General features: G+C 35.8%; 1 protein-coding gene across 5 annotated transcripts in view; it reads left to right on the top strand.

Moving 5' to 3' along the window:
• The window catches only part of LOC147570842 (cullin-4B-like), a 139327-nt gene that overhangs the window by 47936 nt on the left and 71400 nt on the right, over window positions 1-19991 (top strand). For all 5 annotated transcript variants that reach the window (XM_086696743.1, XM_086696742.1, XM_086696740.1 and 2 more), the window contains 3 exons: window positions 2873-3065; window positions 3865-3969; window positions 4443-4553. In XM_086696743.1, the coding sequence (XP_086552869.1) occupies window positions 2873-3065; window positions 3865-3969; window positions 4443-4553 (409 nt within the window). The remainder of the gene's footprint in view (window positions 1-2872; window positions 3066-3864; window positions 3970-4442; window positions 4554-19991) is intronic.

The following is a 19991-nucleotide window of genomic DNA, read 5'->3' as shown; positions in this document are numbered from 1 at the left end:
TACCATAGGTGGTCTGTCAGTGTTCCCTAGGAAATGATAGAGAGTAGTTTTCTTCCTGGGGCCACCCATGAATACTGGCAAAGCTAAGTGTCAGCCTTAAACTATCTTTTTACCACTGGAAAAACTAGGTCCAGAGTACATCTCTCAGTGTGGTACTAGTCCGGCCTGGGGGAGGACAGTATGTATAGTCAGTGTGAAATTGCTGGCATTACTGTTTGATGCAGCTTTTCCCAGTTTTTGTGCAGAAAGGAGCACTTCAGACTCACCCAAGAGGTTCTAGGGTTTTCAAAAGTGTGTTCTTGTGTTGCCAAGTTTTCCTCTCAAATTTTTCTATAGAATACACTAGACTGTTGGTTGTTAATCTGTGTTTTTATGTGGAGAGACTAGGGTCCAGGACCACCTATTCCAGAGTGTTGCTGATTTCATTATCATTTATCGGTTTTGTTTATATTTGCTGTGAAGCATTTGGTTCTATGCTCTTGATTTTTCATTTCAGTTTTCATTTCCTTTCATTTTCTTGATTTTATCTTTTGATTTGTTTCTTCTCTGCTTCCCACGCTAGTTTTGTTTAGTTTTCTCTCCTTTTTCTGGTTCCTTGAAGCATAAAGCTAGCTATTTGATTTGAGGTCTTTCTCATATAAGCATATATGGATATAAATTTCTCTCTCTTGCATCGTTTTATAAGTTTTGGCATATGGTGTTGTAATTTTCATTTGTATCTGTTTTCTAATTTCCTACGTGACTTGTTTGGCTGTTAAAGAATGTGTTTAATTTGCACATAATTGTAATTTTCCACTTTTTCCTTCTGAAAATCATTTCTGGTTTTGTCCCATTGTGGTGAGATAATATACTTTGTGTAATTTTAGTCTTTTACATTTTATTGCAGATAGTTGTGTGGCCTAAAATCCTGAGAGTGTTCTGGGTGAATTTAAGAAAAATGTACACTCTGATGTTCTGTGGATTATTAATATATCTGTTAGGTCTAGTTTAAATGTTGTTTTGTTGTCTATTTTTTCTTTATGTTTGTCCACTTGTTATATCAGTTTATTAAAGTGGGCCAGTAAAGTATCCCACTATTGTACAACTTCCTCCCCCATTTGTGTGAATTTTCGCTTCAGAAGGTTTAAAGCTCTATCTTAGGTATATATATTTGTAATTGTTCTATTGCTTGACAGATTGACTCTTTTTTAAAAGTAATCTCTATACTCATTGTGGGGCTTGAACTAAAACCCTGAGGTCAAGAGTCCGCTATTCTACAGACTAAGCCAGCCAAGCACCTCTAAACTGACCCTTTTTAAAATACAATATTTTTCTTTTTCTACTATAACAAAGGCAAGTTTGTCTAATAGTGGTATGGCCACTGCAGCTCTCTTTTAGTATGACTTGTGTGCCTATCTTGTTCCTTCCTTTTTCTTTGAATATTGTTTGTGTCTTTGGATCAAAAGGGAGTCCAAATAGTAGATTAGGTTCTCAAAATTTGTTTCGCCAATATCTACCTTTCAACCGGGGAGTTTATTCCATGTACACTTAATTATTGACAAGAAAGGCCTTCTGCCATTATAATGTTTGCTTTCCATGTGTCTTATGTGTATATGTAAGTTCTTTCATTACAGCCTGATTTTACTGCTGACTTTTTCCAGTGCACTCCTTAGATTCATCTCTGATTTAATTGTCTGTGTATTTTAAAATTCTTTTGTTATTGATTGATTTGGGGATTGTAAGGAGAATCTTTGTTATTAAATATAGTTTGAAATAATAATGACTTAGGTTCAGTAGTATGCAAAAACTCTGCTGTATACAGTTCCATTCCTTCACTTTTATGCTTTTGTCTCACATTGAATCTCTACACATCCATGTTTATGAATATAGGTTTATGTTTATTGCTTACTACATTTGTCTCCTAAATCATATATAGTAAAAAGGAATTATAATCTATACTTAGAAGAAACTGGCCTTTATATTTATGTGTGCTAATATATTTACAAATGTTTTTGTTCATTTTTAATATGTCTTCAAACTATTACGTGTTGTTCTTTTATTTCAACACTAAGAAATCCCGTTAGTTTTTCTTGGAGGGCAGGTCTACTAGCAAAGAACTATCTCAACATTTGTTTATCTTCTTATTTCCTAATTTTTCTTCACTACTAAAGAATGGTTTTTCTGGATATAGAATTTTTGGTGACAGTTTTTCCGCCCAGCACTTTAAAGATGTTATCCTGTTGCCTTTTGACTTTCACACATTTAATGGGGTTTATTATTATTGAGGATCCATTGAATTGCTTCCCTTAACTGCTTCTGAGAACATTTAGATGTTGAAGGTGAGATGTCAAGAAGTTGTGTTATTTCATAGTTTCTTTCTTCCTTAAGTGTTTTCCCTAGTTTTAAGTTCCTGATTTTATTGCCGATTTGGAAATTTGGAAAATTTGATACTGACAAGTTTTGATAGCTTTATGATTCTTTTAATGCAATCCATTTTTGGTGATCCCTTTCACTTTCCTTTCTTCTTATTCTTCTTCTTCTTTTTTTTTTTTTTTTTTTTTTGGTTCATTTTCAGATACTTTTCTTCTGCTATATGTCCCTGTTACTCTATATACTCACCCTTCTTTTTGATTTATTAGGCACCGTAGACTTGCATTTCTGATATGTTCCTAAATAATTCTCCACTCAGATGAACTTTTGATTTACGTGTATTTATGTTGGCTTCGTTTCCACATTATCTTGTCTTTATGTAGGAATGAATTTTTCTTTTGAAATTTACTGCATATTTGCATTTCTGAGATTTCCTTGTAAATGATGTAAAATTTTCTATTTAACTTAAAGGTGTTTTGCTTGCTGTGTAAATATAATAACCTGAATTACTTTTATTTTCCAGAAATTTGGTAGCAGCATAGTTATTAACCCTATGAAAGATAAGACAATGGTGCAAGAGCTTCTGGATTTTAAAGATAAGATAGATTTTATTATTGAAGCGTCTTTTCTGAAAAATGAGAAAATTATTGTTGCTATGAAAGATGCTTTTGAAACATTTATTAATAAAAGACCTAACAAACCAGCTGAGCTTCTAGGTATGGTTTTCAATTTTATGAAATACGTATTTTATTTTTTATTTTGTTGTTTTAAATTACGTAAGAAGAGTTCAGTTTGACCTCCTAATTTGTCATAATATTGCCAGATTGACTATCAATGTTTGTAATAAACCATTTCTCTCAACTTTAGTGTTCACAAGACTTGGTTCCTTTGTTTAATAGTAACCCAGCCCTTTGGAAGCTCACGTGTCTTTAGCGTCCTATAAAATTATCAGTTTTTCTTATCAGTAGATAAGACTCATTTTAAAATAAATGAAAGCTTTCCTTACTGTCATGAAACCTAATGATTTTATATTATAAGGGATATCTTTTTGCTGACATAAAAACTTGAAACACAGTATCAATTTGATAGTTCAAGAAAACTTGAAACAAATTATCAATTTGATTTTTCAAGAACAATAAATTATTTAAATGAGTATAATCAACACTTAATAAGTCCTTAAGACTTTGGGATTAATATAATCTCAGTTTCATGCAATATCTTGCAATATTTTGTTTTTTTAAATAGATTAGGGGCATGGTAGTGAGGAAATGACTGTATTGTAATATTTGATCATTGAGGTTACAGAAATATAAAAATATCAGTGTAGAACTTACAGGAAGTAATTTATCTTTTTCTGCCACTCATCTGTCCGTTAAGTCACGTATTCATTTTTTGTTTCGTGAAAAGTAACGCACCTCACTCTGGGGGAAAGTATTTGCTTGAATAAATGGTTTTTGTTCATATACATATTTGAAAATATAGCATTACTTAGAAAATTATTTTTTTACATTTTAGCAAAGTATGTGGATTCAAAACTTCGCACAGGTAACAAAGAAGCTACGGATGAAGAACTTGAAGAATTATTAGCTAAAGTGGTAATTTTATTTAGGTTTATTCATGGTGAGTAATTTGGTTTAAATGTCTATTTAAAAGTTTAAAAAAATGATAACATTGTGGAAGTAGAAAGCACTAAGTGCAGATCCCAACCTAAATTGAATTCAAATAATGTTTTCTGGTGGTAAAACTGGTAACTTTAAAAAGCTAACAATTCAGTGGCAATAAGTATGTTCACATGATGATTGTGCAGCCATCACAATTACTTAATCTCAAAAATTTCAGTATAAACTCCATACACATTAAGCAGTCATTTCTCACTTCCTTCTTGCCTTCAGCTTCTGGAAACCAAAAATTTGACTGCTGTCTATCTGAACTTAAGTGTTCCGAGATACTTTATGTAAATGCATTCAGATAATACGTAACCATCCGTTTCAGTTGCTATTTTCAGATGTATTGAATATAGTGTCTCATTTAATTTTCTGCCATTTTGCATTTTCCATCTTTGACGTTAAGGTGTTTTTCCTTAAATGTTACAGAGAAAGATGTTTTTGAAGCCTTCTACAAAAAAGATTTAGCAAAACGTCTCTTACTTGATAAGAGTGCTTCAGTTGATGCAGAAAAGTCAATGCTGTGCAAACTTAAACAAGGTGTGTGTCTTGACAGGTATATTGTCTGTTTCAGTCATATTTTTATTTTGGCTTTTGTGTTTCCTGAATCTGGGTGGAGAACTATGATTTCATTTCACTGTTTACCTCTCATTTGGTCAAGAGCTTGTTGTTCTACACATCATTTTACAAACTACTAGTTTAATGTGGTTATCCAAAAGTGTATGCACTCATTTGGCAGCTCTGTCATCATCTTTATGTGTTCCCACAGGCAGGTTATTTTAAGATTTGGATTTATAAATTTAGGACATTGGCTAAACTCTGGATAAGGTGGGATCATCCCACAAACATAAGTAAAAAGTAAGAGAAGCATGAAGATGTATAAAAAGGCAATTTAACCTAGTCAGAAAATTGAGGACAGTTTCTTTAAGGAAGCATGATTGAAATACAATGTGGAGATACAGAAATGTTGATGGTGATAGCAGAAGTTAGTCCATGCTAGAAAGAGTTTAGCAATTTGAAACGCTGGGGAATCAGAATAATCAGAGAAGAACACACAAGAGCTGTCCTAAAGGCTAAACTGAAAAGTTAATAGGTGTAAGATTTTGCTTGACCTTGGAGACGTTGTCTGTGATACTGTTTTGTACCCTGGAAGCAGGATTATTTAAAGAATTTGAAATAAGTTGTAGAAGTACTGATTTCTTTCTTTTTTTCTTTGTATTTTTTTCAGGTTTTTATTTAAATTTCAGTTAGTTAAAATACAGTGTGATAATAGTTTCAGGTGTACAATTTAGTGATTCGTAATTTCCATACAACACCCACGGCTCATCAAAATAAGTGTCCTTTTTAATCCGCATTACCCATTTAACCCATCTCGCACCCACCTCCCCCTCCGGTAACCATCATTGTGTTCTCTATAGTGAAGAGTCTGATTTGCCATCCATCTTTTTTTTCGTCTACTATGTTTCTCTGTTTTGTTTCTTAAATTCCACACATTAGTGAAATTATACAGTATTTGTCATTCTCTGACTTCATAATCCACTCTAGTTCCGTACATGTTGCTGCAAATGGCAAAATTTCATTCATTTTGATTGCAGACCCCCCCCACACACACACACACACACGTCAGTGGGGTGGGGAGAGAGGGGGGTGGGGGAGAGAAGGAGAGAGAGAGAGGGAAGGAGAGAGAGAGAGAGAGATCTTCTTTGTCCATTTATCTGTCAGTGGACATTTGGATGCTTTCCATAATTTGGCTATTGTTGATAGTGATGCTATAAATATAGGGGTTCAGGTAGCCATTCAAATCAGTAATTTTGTATCCTTTGGGTAAAACCTATTAGTACACTTGCTGGATCAAGGCAGTTCTGTTTTTAAGTTTTTGAGAACTTCCACACTAGTCTCCAGATAGGCTGCACAAGTTTGCATTCCCATGAGCACTGCGAGAGGGTTCCCTTTTCTCTGCATCCTCACCGATAACCTGCTGGGTTTTGTTTTGGTTTTTTTTTTTTTTTTTTTTTTTCAGTTGTTAATTTTAGCTATTATGACTGGTGTGAGGTGGTATCTCATTGTGGTCTTGCTTTGTATTTACCTGATGACGAGTGATGTTGAGCATCTTTTCATGTGTATGTTAGACATAAGGATGTCATCTTTGGAAAAATGTAGATTCCTGTCTCTTACCTATTTTTTCACTGAGCTGTTTTTCTGGTGTTGGGTTGTATAGGTTCTTTATGTATTTTGAATACTCACTGTTTAGCATGCATGTATTTTTGCTAACATTTTTTCCATTCCATAGATTGCCTTTTAGTTTGCTGATTATTCCCTTCACTGTTCACAATGTTTTTTTTTTTTTTTTCTTTATGAAGGTCCAATAATTTATTTTGCTTTTGTTTCCTTTACTTCTGGAGACATATCTAGTAAGAAGTTGCTATGGCTGAGGTCAGAGGGTTTGCTGCTTGTGTTTTTTTTTTCTAGGATTTTGATGGTTTCATGTCTCATGTGGATCTTTCATCCATTTTGAACTTATTTTTGTGCATGGTGTAATAAAGTAGTCCAGTCTCATTCATTTACTTGATGCTGTCCAGTTTTAACAACACTATTTGTGGAAGAGATTGTTTTTTTTTCCCCATTGGATAGTATTTCCTGCTGTGTCAAAGACAGTTGACCATGTGCTTGTGGGGTATATTTCTGGGTTTTCTGTGGTGTTTCATTAATACATGTGTCGGGGTTTTTTTTTTGTTGTTATTGTTGTTTTGTTTTGTTTTGTTTTGTTGCCAGCACCATGCTGTCTTGATTACTACAGGCTTTGCAGTACAATTTGAAGCCAGAATTGTGATGCCTCCAGCTTTGCTTTTCTTTGTCAGGATTTCTTTGGCTTTGGGGATCTTTGTGATTACATGTAAATTTTAGTATTGTTTGTTTAGGCTCTGAAAAATGCTGGTGGTATTTTGATTGGGATTGCATTAAATATGTATATTGCTTTGGGTAGTATACACATTATGACAATGTTTGTTCTTCTAATCCATGAGCATGGTATGCCTTTCCATATGTTTGTGTCCTTTTCAGTTTCTTATATCAGAGCTGTATAGTTTTCAGAGTACAGATCTTTTATGTTTTTGGTTACCTTTACTCCTAGGTATGTGGTGCAGTTATAAATGGGATCAATTCCTTTGTCTCTCTTTTTGCAGCTTTGTTATTCGCGTATAGAAACGCAACAGATTTCTGTACTTTGATTTTGTGTCCTATGACATTACTGAATTCATTTATCAGTTCTAACAATTGTTTTGGTAGAGTCTTTGGGTTTTTCTATGTAGGGAATCATGTCATGTGCAAATAGTGAATGTTTGACTTCTTCCTTGCCAATTTGGATTCATTTTGTTGCTGTGAATTGTCTGACTGCTGACGCTAGGGCTTCCATTACTATGTTAAATAAGTATGGTGGCAGTGGACATGCCTTGTTCCTGATTATAGAGGAAAAGCTCTCAGTTTTTCCCCATTGAGATGATATTAGCTGTGGGTCTTTCTGGTATGACCTTTATTATATTGAGGCATGTTCCATGTATCCCTACTTTGTTGAGGGTTTTTAACATGAATGGGTATTGTATTTTGTCAAATGCTTTTTATGCATTTCTGGGAAGCTCATATACTTCTCTTACTTTCTTTTATTAATGTGGTGTATCACATTGATTGATTTGTGAATAATGAGCTTACCGTTGCAGCCCACGAATAAATCCACCTTGATCAAGGTGAATGGTTTTTTAAATATATTGTGATACTCCATTTGCTAGTATTTTATTGAGACTTTTTGCATTATATTCATCAGGACACTGGCCTATAGGTCTCTTTTTAGTGGAGTTTTTGTCTGGTTTTTGAGTAAGGTAACACTGGCTTCATACAATGAGTTTAGGAGTTTTCTTCCATTTCTATTTTTTTTAATAGTTTGAGCAAAATAGTTACTAACTCGTCTTTCTGTGTTTGGTAAAATTCCCTTACAAAGCCATGTGCCTCTGGACTTTTGTTTTTTGGAAGATTTTTTATTACTCAGTTTCTTCACTGGCTATTGGTCTCTTCAGTTTTGTTTTTTTTTTTTTTTTTAATTTATGTTTCAGTTTTGATAGTTTTTATGTTTCTAGGACTGTATCCATTTCTTCCAGATTGTCCAATTGGTTGGAATTTAATTTTTCATAATACTCTTTTTTATAATTGCATTTCCGTGTTATTTGTGATCTCTCCTCTCTCACTGATTATTTCATTTATTTGTGCCCTTTCTCTTTTCTTTTTGATAAGTCTGGCTAGGGGTTTATCAGTATTGTTTTTTAGAAGAACCGGATCCTGGTTTCATTGATCGGTTTGTTCTACTGTTGTTATTTATTTATTTTTTTCATTTGCGTATAATTTACTTCTGCTTTAATCTTTGTTATTCCCTTTATTCTTCAGCCTTTATTTGCTGTTCCTTTTCTTGCTCCTTTAAGGTGTAAACTTAGGTTTTATATTTGAGCCTTCTTTTGCTGTTTGACATAGGCCTGTATTGCAGTATAGTTCTGTTAGGACTGCTTTTGCTCCTTTTAAGGTTCTAAACTGTCCTAGTTTCATTTTCATTTGCTTCCATGTATGTTTTTATTCCTTCCTTTGCCTATTTAATCCATTCATTCTTTAGTAGGATGTTCTTTAGCCTCCATGTATTTGTTGTCTCTCCAAATATCTTCTTATGTTTGACTTCATGTGTCATAGCATTATGGTCGGAAAATATGCATTATATGATGTCATTCTTTTTGTATGTGTTGAGACCTGACTTGTGCCCCAGTATGGAATCTTTTCTGGAGAATGTTCCATATGCACTCAAAAGGAATGTGTGTTCTGCTGTTTTAGGATGAAATGTTGTGAATATATCTGTTAAGTTCCTCTGGTTCGGTGTGTCATTTAAAACCATTGTTTCCTTGTTGATTTTCTGGATAGATGATCTGTCCATTGCTGTAAAAGTGGGATGTTAAAGTCCCTTGCTACTATTGTATTTTTGTCAGTGAGTTCCTGTATGTTTGCTGTTAGGTGGAGTATATATTTGGGGGAGCCAGTTGAGGGCATAAACATTGACAGTTGTTAGATCTTATTGTTGAATAGGCCCGTCTATATGATACTGTGTTTTCATTGCTTGTTAACAACCTTTGGTTTAAAATCTAGTTTTTCAGGGGCACCTGGGTGGCTCAGTCCGTTGTGCGTCCAACTCTTGACTTCAGCTCAGGTCATGATCTCCTGCAGAACCTGTTTTGGATCTTCTGTCTCCCTGTCTCTGCCCCTCCCTTGCTTGTTCTCTCTCTCTCTCTCTCTCTCTCTCTCAAAAACAAATAAACATGAAAAAATTAAAAAAAAATACCTAGTTTTTCTGACATAAGTATTGCTGCTCCAACTTTCTTTTGATATCCATTTCCATGAGAACCTTTCCTCCATTCCTTCATTTTCAGTCTGCAGGTGTCTTTATGTCTGAAATGAGTGATTCTTTTTTATGAGCGAGTATTATACCATTGTATTTATATATCATTGTTCCTTTATTGATTCATCAGTTAATGGACATTTGGGCTCTTTGTATAATTTGACTGCTGTTGACAGTGCTGCTGCAGAGATAGGAGTGCATGTATCCCTTCTATCAGTATTTTTGCTTCCTTTGGGTCAATACCTAGTACTGCGGTTGTTGGATCATAGGGTAGTTCTGTTTTTAATTTTTTCGAGGAACCTCTATTTTGGTCTCTGTAGTGGCTGCCCAAGTTTGTATTACCACCAGCAATGGGAGAGGGTTTCCCTTTCTCCACATCCTTGCCAATACCTGCTGTATCTTGTGTTGTTGATTTTAGCCATTGTGACAGATGTGAGGTGGTATCTCATTGTGGTTTTGATTTTTATTGCTCTGATGATGAGTGATGTTGAGCATCTTTACTTCTGTCTGTTGGCCATTTATATGTCTGCTTTGGGAAAATGTCTTTTCATGTTTCCTGATTTTTTAATTGGTTTGTTAATTTTGGTTTTGAGTTTTATAACTTCTTCATAGATTTTGAAAATTAACCCTTGAGCAGATATGTCATTTGCAAATATCTTCTTCTAATCCATAAATTGCCTGTTCATTTTGTTGATTATTCCCTTTGCTGTGCAGAGCCTTTTGTCTTCATGAAGTCCAGAGAGTTTCTTTTTCCTTTTGTTTCTCTTGTCTCAGAGATATATTTAGTTAGAAGTTGCTATGGCCAAGGTCAGAGAGGCTACAGTCTGTGTTATCTTCTTGGATTTTCATGGCTTCCAGTCTCATGTTCAGACCTTTCATCCGTTTTGAATTTATTTTTATGTATGGTGTAAGAAAGTGGTCTAATTTCATTTTTGACAACACTAGTTATTGAAGAGACAGGTATTTTTCCCCATTGGGTAGTATTTCCTGCCTTGTCAAAGATTAGTTGACCTTATAGTTGTGGGTTCATTTATGAGTTTTCTGTTCTCTTGATCTTAGTGTATGTTTTTGTGCCATCACCATACAGTCTTTATTGCCACAGCTTGGTAATATGACTGTAACTCAGCAATTTCAGTTCTCCCAGCTTTGCTTTTCTTTTTCAAGACTGCTTTTACTGTTTGCGGTCTTATGTGGTTCCATACATATTTTGGGATTGTTTAGTGTAGCCCTGTGAATAATGCTGTTGGTATTTTGATAAGAATTGCATTAAGTATAGATTACTGTGGTGGTATAGACATTTTAACAATATTCGTTTTCCAGTCCGTGAGCATGTAATGTGTCATTTCTTTGTGTCATTTTTAGTTTCTTTCAACAGTGTTTTCCAGTTTTCAGGGTACAGGTCTTTCACCTCCTTGGTTCGGTTTATTCCTGGGTATCTTACGACGTTTGATGTAATTGTAATGGGAGTTATTTCTTAATTTCCTTCTGTGTTGCTTTCATTATTGGTGTTTTGAAAAGCAACTGATTTCTGTGTGTTGATTTTGTATCCTGCAGTGTTACTGTATTTGTAAATCAGGTCTGGAGCATTTTGGTTTTGGTTTTTGGTTTTTGTTGTTGTTGTTGTTGTTTTGTTTTTTTTTTTCATATAGTGTATCATGTTATCTGTAAATGGTGGAAGTTTTACTTATTACTTACTTATGGAATAACTTTATTTCTTTTTTTTAAATTTGATTGGTCTCACTAGAACTTTCAGTACTATGCTGAATAAAAGTGGATAGAGTAGATATCCTTGTCCTGTTCCTGGAGTTATGGGAAAAGCTGTCATATTTTCCCAGTTGAGATAGATAGCAGCTGTGGGTTTTTCATATTGGTCTTTATTATGTTGGGGTATGTCTCCTCTAAATCTACTTTGTTGAGGGTTTTTATCACTAGTGAATGCTGTAGTTTTTGAAAGGAGTCAGTCATATGGATCTTATCCATTCTCTTATTGATGTGATGTAGCACATTGTTTTGCAAATACTGAATCACCCTTGCAATGCCAGGAATAAATCCCCCTTGACTGTGGTAAATGATTTTTTTCAATGTGTTGTTGTATTTGGTTACCTCGTATTTTAAGGAAGATTTTTGCATCTGTGTCCGTAAGGGATATTGGTGTATAGTTCTCTTTTTCAGTGGCGTCTTTCTCTGGTTTTGTTTTCAGGAAAATACTGGCCTCATACAATGGATTTGGAAGTTTTCCTTCCTTCTATGGTTTTTGGCATAGTTTGAGAATAGGTTTGTACTCTTCACTCAGTTTTTGCTAGAATTTGCCAGTGAAGCCATTTGGTCCTGCACGTTTATTTGTTGGGAGATCTTTTATTGCTGATTCAGTTTCCTTGCAAGTTTTCTATGTCTTACTGTTCAACTTTTCTTAGTATATAAGTGTGGGTAGTTTATGTTTGTAGGAATTTATCCATATTATCTAGGTTGTACAATTTGTTGGCCTTTAGTTTTTCATAATAATTGTTTCATAATTGCGTGTGATTTCTGTGGTGGTGTTTCTTGTTTCTCGTTTCTAATTTTTAAAATTTTCTTTGTGGGAGTTCTTGCTTTCTCTGTTTGGTAAAGTCTGGCTAAAGGTTTGCTAGTTTTTTCAGAGAACCAACAACTCATTTAATTGATCTGATGTACGTTTTTTTCATTTCTGAATGCTTTAATTGTCTCATGTTTATTATTTTAGCTGGCTTCAGGCTTTACATTTTCCCCCCTCGTCCCTTTAGTTGTAAGGTTAATTTGTGCATTTGAGCTTTTTATTTCTTCTTGAGGTGGATCTGTTTTATAATATAATTCCCTCTTAGGACTGCCTTTTCTACATCCCAGAGGTTTTGAACTGTCATGTTTTCATTTTCATTTGTTTCCATGTATTTTTTAAAATTTCTTCTTTGATTTCATGGCTGACTAATTCATTGTTTAGTAGAGGGTCCTTTAATCTCCATGTATTTGTGGTCTTTCTGGATTTTTGTTTTGTGGTTGACTTTAAGTTTCATGAAAAGATGCATAGAATCATTTAACCTTTTTGTGTGTATTGAGGCTTGATTTGTGTCCTCATATGCAATTTATTCTGGGGACTGTTTCATGGGCACTTGAAAAGAATGTGCATTGTGCTGTTTTAGATTGAAGTGTTCTAAAAGTATACATGTTAAGTCCATCTGGTCCAGTGTGTCATTCAAAGTCATTGTTTCTTTGTTAATTATCTGCTTAGATGATCTGTCCATTGATGTGGGCTGCTAAAGTCTCTTACTGTTGTTGTCTTGTTATCAGTGTATTCAGTTATGTTATTATTTTTTAACATTTGGGTTCTCGCAACTTGGCTTTAGTAAACTCCTGGAATGACACTGCTAGCGGATTAGGTGACAAGTATCTGTGGATCCCTGCCTCCTGTCTCTGTGCCTGTGCTGGAGAGCATGGAAGAAAAATGGGGCCTACCAGGTCCTTTGTCTTCAGTATTCCCCAGCATGTTCCAAAATCACTATCAACAGATCTTTCTGCTTCCCTAGTATTGTATAAACTGCCATTTTATGTGATCTCTCCAAGGGCCTTGTCCTTAAGGGCATTGACCAGCTATCACTCATCCCCTCAGTTCACCCAGTGCTGAGTCATCTGACCTCTATAGCTCCCGGCTCTAAGTCCCACTTGTATAAATTGACAGAATTCAGCCTGTCTGGTGTTTAAAGCCAAATGTTATGGGGTAAGTCCTCCCCATGTCAGCTCCCTGGTGTGAAGGCCTATTTCTCTACCCTCTGCACATGCAGCTCCATCCTACCTGCAGGCAGCCTTCTTCCATCTTTCTGACCTTCCTATCCTTTCAGATGCAGTTTTGTGTCTATATTTAGCCGTGGAGTTTGTTGTCCAGTCTTCAGGTCACTGTCTGCTTTATCGACTTGGATGTGGATGGCATCTAGTTGTAAATGTGGGATGAAGTGAGTTATGAGTCCTCCTATAGGGTCCTCCTACTCTGCCATCTTTAATGCTCCTCCGTAGAACAGTTTTTTGCTGAAGTGTTTGGGATTTTCTGTATGTAAGATCACATCATATACTTAAAATGACAGTTTGGCTTCCTTCTTCCTATTTTGATGCCTTTCTAAAATTTCTCTTAACTAATTGCTCTGGCTAGGTCTTCCAGTACTACATTGAAAGAGTGGTGAGTGTGGGCACCATTTTCTTGTTCCTGAACACAGAGAAAGAAACTTGGAGGAATTTTAATGTTGAATGTGAGCTCTGGTTTCTTCTAGATGGCCTTAATGAGATTGAGGCATATTCTTTCTACACTCAATTTGTTGAGGGTTCTTATCACAGTAAACTGTACTTAATATGCCAGATGCTTTTTCCGCATCTGCTGAAATGATCACACATGATTTTAATTTGTCATCCTATTTGTGTGTCACATTTATTGTTTCCTTATTTGGAACTGTCTTCACATTCCAAGGATAAATCTCACTGGTCATGGTGACTGATCCCTTAAATGTGTTGGTGAATTCAGTTTGCCAGGATTTTGTTGACAAATTTGGCAATATACGGAAATTGGCTTAAACTTTAATTATTATATACATGTTAGTATACATGTAAATACATATTTTTATATTTTTATTTTACTTGTTATTTATTATATACATGTAAGTATACATGTAAATACATATTTTTATATTTTTCTTTTATTTAAAATTAGTTCCTTTCTTTGACTTTAGATTACATTATGACATACATAAAACTGTTTATATTATTTATATTAGTATACTGTATAAATTAATTGGTTGACATCATTTTGGATTAAAATTATGGGGTTGCATATCAGCTTCATTAACTGGATATTCAGATGTCTCCGAAAGTTTGGGAAGTTCTCGGCCATTACTTCTTTATGCTTTGCACCCTCTCTGCGTCTCTGCTTCTTCTGGAACTCCCATTGCATTGATGAGCAGATTGTTTCTCTTAATGCTGTTCAATTTGTAAGGTCCAGGCTCTGAGCTGTCAGCACAGAGACTGATGCAGGGCTTGAACTTAACAGACTGCGAGATCCTGACGTGAGCACAGTCAGATGCTTAACCAATGAGCCACCCAGGAATTTTCCAATTCATTTACTGAATATTTGAAATGGGAGTTTATTCTTAGTTCATTTTTAGCTTTTCTATCTCTGTGGTGACGGTCTTCTTTTCTTCATGCATTCTTTTGTTTTTGTTTTTCTTTAGTTTTTACATTTTTAACTCATTGATAAATGCTCATCGCACTAATTTTAAATTCTTTGCTATGTTGGTTTTATTCCTTTCAGTTTTGTTTTGGGGGATTACTTTTTTTTTTTTTTTTTTTTAGTTATTTTTTTTCAGACTATTACTTCTTTTTTTCCCAAATTATTATTTAAATTCCAGGTAGTTAACATACAGTGCATTATTGGTTGCAGGAATAGAATTCAGTGATTCACCACAACATGGTGCTCATCACAGTGAGTGCTCCTCACAGCAAGTGTCCTTCTTTTTTTTTTTTTTTTTTTCCCAACGTTTTTATTTTTTATTTTTGGGACAGAGAGAGACAGAGCATGAACGGGCGAGGGGCAGAGAGAGAGGGAGACACAGAATCGGAAACAGGCTCCAGGCTCTGAGCCATCAGCCCAGAGCCCGACGCGGGGCTCGAACTCCCGGACCGCGAGATCGTGACCTGGCTGAAGTCGGACGCTTAACCGACTGCGCCACCCAGGCGCCCCAAGTGTCCTTCTTAATACCCATCACCCATCTAACCCATTCCCCCCACCACCTCCCTCCATCACATTGCAGTCTGTACTATTTTTAAGAGTCTTTCATTGTTTGCTCCCACCTTTTGTTTTCTTTTCTTTTTCCACTTCTATATGGTCATCTGTTTTGTTTCTTAAATTTCATATACGAATGCAATTATGTGGTTTTAATATTTCTGTATTTCATTTAACATAGTATGATCTACCTCCATCCGTGTCACTTGCAAATGACAAGACTTAATTATTTTTTATCACTGAGTAGAATTTCGTTGTACATATATCCCACATCTTCTATATTCTTCATTCATGGACATAGCTGAAGAGCTATTTCCATTGTTTGGGTATTGGTGATGTTACTGCTATAAAAATTGTGGTGCATGTACCCCTTTGAATCAGAATTTTTGTATCCTTTGCATTGTTAGATGGTGGTATAGTTCTATTTTTAACTTTTTTAGTGTTTGTTTATTTTTGAAAGACAGAAAGTGAGTGGGGGAGGGGCAGGGAAAGAGGGAGACACAGAATCCAAGGCAGGGTCCAAGCTCTGAGCTGTCATCACAGACCCCCAGTGTGGGGATTGAACCCATAGCAGTGAGATCATGACCTGAGCCGAAGTCAGATGTCCCAGCTGAGCTACACAGGTGTCCCTAATTTTAATTTTTTGAAGAGCTTCCATATTGCTTCCAGAGTGGCTGCACCAGGTTGCATTTCCACCTTCAGTGCAAGAGGGTTCCCCTTTGTCCACATCATCAACAGTATCTGTTTCCTGAATTGTTCATCTTAGCCATTCTGACAGGTGTTAGAAGGTGTCTCATTTTGGGGTTTGATTTGTATTTCCCTTGTGATGGGTGCCATTGAGCATCTTTTCATGTGTCTGTTAGCCATCTTTATCCAAAAAAAGATAACCAGATACCTTCTTCCAAAGAAGACTTTAGTCTTCTTGTCCTCCACCCATTTCTTAATAGATTATATTCTTTTTTGGATGTTGAGCTCGATAAGTTCTTTATAGATAACCCTTTATCTGATATGTCATTTGCAAATATCCTCCCTTTCTGTAGGCTGCATTTTAGTTTTGTTGATTGTTTCCTACACTATGCAGTTTTCTATCTTGATGAAGTCCCGGTGGTTGCGTATTGCTTTTGTCTCCCTTGCCTCCAGAAATGTGTCTAGAAAGAAGTTGCTACAGCTGAGGTCAAAGAGGTGGCTGCTGCCTATGTTTTCCTCAAGAATTTTTATGGTTTCATGTCTCACATTTAGCTCTTTTATCCATTTGAAATTATATTTGTGTATAGTGTAAGAAAGTGGTACACTCATTCTTCTGCATCTTGCTTTCCCATTTGCCAGTACCGTGTGATACAGGGACTTTTTCCTTTGGATATCTTTCCTGCTTTGTCAAAAATTAGTTAACCGTACTGTGGTTGTGGGTCTGTTTCTCGGTTTTCTATTGTGTTTCATTTATCTGTGTGTGTGTTTGTGCCCGGACCTTAACTGTTCTGATGACGAAAGGTTTGTAATACAAGTTGAAGTCTAGATTGTGATGCCTTCACGTTTCTTTTCTTTTCTTTTTCCAGTTCTATGACTGTTTGGGGTCTTCTTTGGTACTGTACACATTTTAGGAATATTTGCTCTAGCTCTGTGAAAAGTCCTGGTTTTATATGTATGTGTATATATATGTATGTGTTTATACACACACACACACACACACACAGTTATATTTATATTTATATTTATATTTATATTTATATTTATATTTATATTTATATTTATATTTATATTTATATTTATATTTATATTTATATTTATATTTATATAATATGTTTTTAAAATATATATATATTTAACATCTTAACAGTATTTTTGGTTCTCTTTCCTTTCCTTTTTATTTTTTAAATTTACATCCAAATTAGTTAGTGTATAGTGCAACAATGATTTCAGGAGTAGATCCCTAGTTCCCCTTACCTATTTAGCCCATCCCCCCTCCCCAAGCCCCTCCCCTAACCCTCAGTTTGTTCTCCTTATTTAGGAATCCCTTATGTTTACTCCCGCTCCCTGTTTTTATATTATTTTTGTTCCCCTTTCCTTATGTTCATCTGTTTTATCTCTTAAGAGCCCTCATACGAGTGAAGGCATGTGATTTTTGTCTTTCTCTGACTGACTAATTTCACTTAGCATAATACCCTCCAGTTCTAGCCACATAGTTGCAAATGGCAAGATTTCATTCTTTTTGATGGCAGTGTCATACCCCGTTTTATGTATATACCACATCTTCTTTATCCATTCATCCATCGATGGGCATTTGGGCTCTTTCCATACTTTGGCTGTTGTTACAGTGTGGCTGTAAACATGGGGGTGCATGTGTCTCTTCGAAACAGCACACCTGTATCCCTTGGGTAAATGCTTAGCAGTGCAATTGCTGGGTCATACAGTAGTTCTATGTTTAGTCTTTTAAGGAACCTCCATACTGCTTTCCAGAGTGGCTGCACCAGCTTGCATTCCTACCAACAATGCGAAAGTGATTCTCTTTCTCTGCTACCTCACCAACATCGGTTTTTGCCTGAATTGGTAACGTTACTATACTGGCAGGTGTAAGGTGGTATCTCATTGTGGTTTTGATTTGTATTTCCCTGATGATGAGTGATGTTGAGCATTTTTTCATGTGTTGGTTGGCCATCTGGATGTCTTCTTTGGAGAAGTGTCTACTCATGTCTACTCATGCCCATTTCTTCAGTGGATTATTTGATTTTTGGGTGTTGAGTTTGATAAGGTCTTTGTAGATTTTGGATACGAACCCTTTATCTGATATGTCATTTGCAAATATCTTCTCCCATTCTGTGGGTTGCCTTTTAGTTTTGCTGATGGTATCCTTCGCTTTGCAGAAGCTTTTTATTTTGATGAGGTGCCCGTGGTTCATTTTTGCTTTTGTTTCCCTTGCCTCTGGAGTTGCGTTGAGTAAGAAGTTGCTGCGGGCAAGATCAAAGAGGTTTTTTCCTGCTTTCTCCTCGAGGATTTTGATGGCTTCCTTTCTTCCATTGAGGTCTTTCATCCGTTTTGAGTTTATTTTTGTGTAGGATGTAACAAAATGGTCCAGGTTCATTCTGCTGCATGTCGCTGTCCCGTCTTCCCAGCACCACTTGCTGAAGAGACGCTCTTTATTCCATTGGATATTCTTTCCTGCTTTGTCAAAGATTAGTTGGCCATTCATTTGTGGGTCCATTTCTGGGTTCTCTTTTCTGTTCCATTGATCTGAGTGTCTGTTCTTGTGCCAGTACCATACTGTCTTGATGATTAGAGCTTTGTAGTATAGCCTGAAGTCTGGGATTGTGAGGCCTCCTGCTTTGGTTTTCTTTTTCAAGATTGCTTTGGCCATTTGGGGTATTTTCTGGTTCCATACAAATGTTAGGATTGTTTGTTCTAGCTCTGTGAAGAATGCTGGTGTTATTTTGATCGGGATTGCATTGATTATATAGATTGCTTTGGGTAGTATTGACATTTTAACAATATTTGTTCTTCCTATGGAGCATGGAATCTTTTCCATTTTGTGTGTGTGTGTGTGTGTGTGTGTGTGTGTGTGTGTGTCTTCAGTTTCTTTCATAAGCGTTCTATTGTTTTCAGTGTATAGATTTTCTACCTCTTTGGTTAACCGATTTATTCCTAGGTATTTTATGGGTTTTTGCGCAACTGTCAATGGGATCGATACCTTCATGCCTCTTCCTGTCGCTTCATGCTTGTTGGATAGGAATGCAACCGATTTCTGTACATTGACTTTATATCCTGCAGCTTTGCTGAATTTATGAATCGATTCTAGCAGGTTTTTGGTGGAATCTTTTGGGTTTTCCATATAGAGTAGCATGTCGTCTGTGAAGAGTGAATTTTTGACCTCCTCCTGGCTGAATTGGAAGCCTCTTATTTCTTTGTGTTGTCTGATGGCAGAGGCTAAGACTTCCAATACTATGTTGAGTAACAGTGGTGAGAGTGGGCATCCCTGTCTTGTTCCTGACCTTAGGGGGAAAGCTCTCAGTTTTTCCCCATTGAGAATGATATTAGCGCTGGGTCGTTTATCCATGGTTTTTTTTTTTTTTTTTTTTGATCTCGAGGTATGCTTTTTTTATCAAGAAAGGATGCTGATTTTGTCAGATGTTTTCTCTGAGTCTGTTGAGAGGATCGTATGGGTCTTGTCCTTTCTTTTATTGATGTGATGATTCGCATTATTTGTTTTGTGGATATTGAACCAGCTCTGCACCCCAGGTATAAATCCCACTTGGTTGTGGTGAATACTTTTTTTTAACGTATTGTTGAATCCAGTTGCCTACTATCTTGTTGAGGAGTTTTGCATCCATGTTCATACTTTTTAATGTATTCTTTTAATGTATTTAATGTATTTTTAATGTATTGTTGGCTAATACCTTGGTGAGGAATTTTGCGTCCATGTTCATCAGGGAAATTGGTCTATAGTTCTCCTTTTTAGTGGGGTCTCTGGTTTTGGAATCAAGGTAATGCTGACTCCATAGGAAGAGTTTGGAAGTTTTCCTTCCATTTCTATGTTTTGGAACAGCTTCAAGAGAATAGGTGTTCACTCTTCGTTAAATGTTTGGTTGAATTCCCCCGGAAAGCCATCTGGCCCTGGACTCTTGGTTTCGACAGAGTTTTTATTACTGATTCGATTTCCTTACTGGTAATGGGTGTGTTGAAATTTTCTATTTCTTCCTGTTTCAGTTTTGGTAGTGTATATGTTTCTAGGAATTTGTCCACGTCTTCCAGATTGCCCATTTTATTGGCATATAATTGCTCGTAATATTCGCTT

Source organism: Puma concolor, unplaced genomic scaffold (genome assembly GCF_028749965.1).
Source record: "Puma concolor isolate L17-30 unplaced genomic scaffold, mPumCon1.1.hap2 unalloc_scaffold_8, whole genome shotgun sequence".
Lineage (NCBI taxonomy): Eukaryota > Metazoa > Chordata > Mammalia > Carnivora > Felidae > Puma > Puma concolor.
This window is presented reverse-complemented; position numbering and strand designations above follow the sequence as displayed.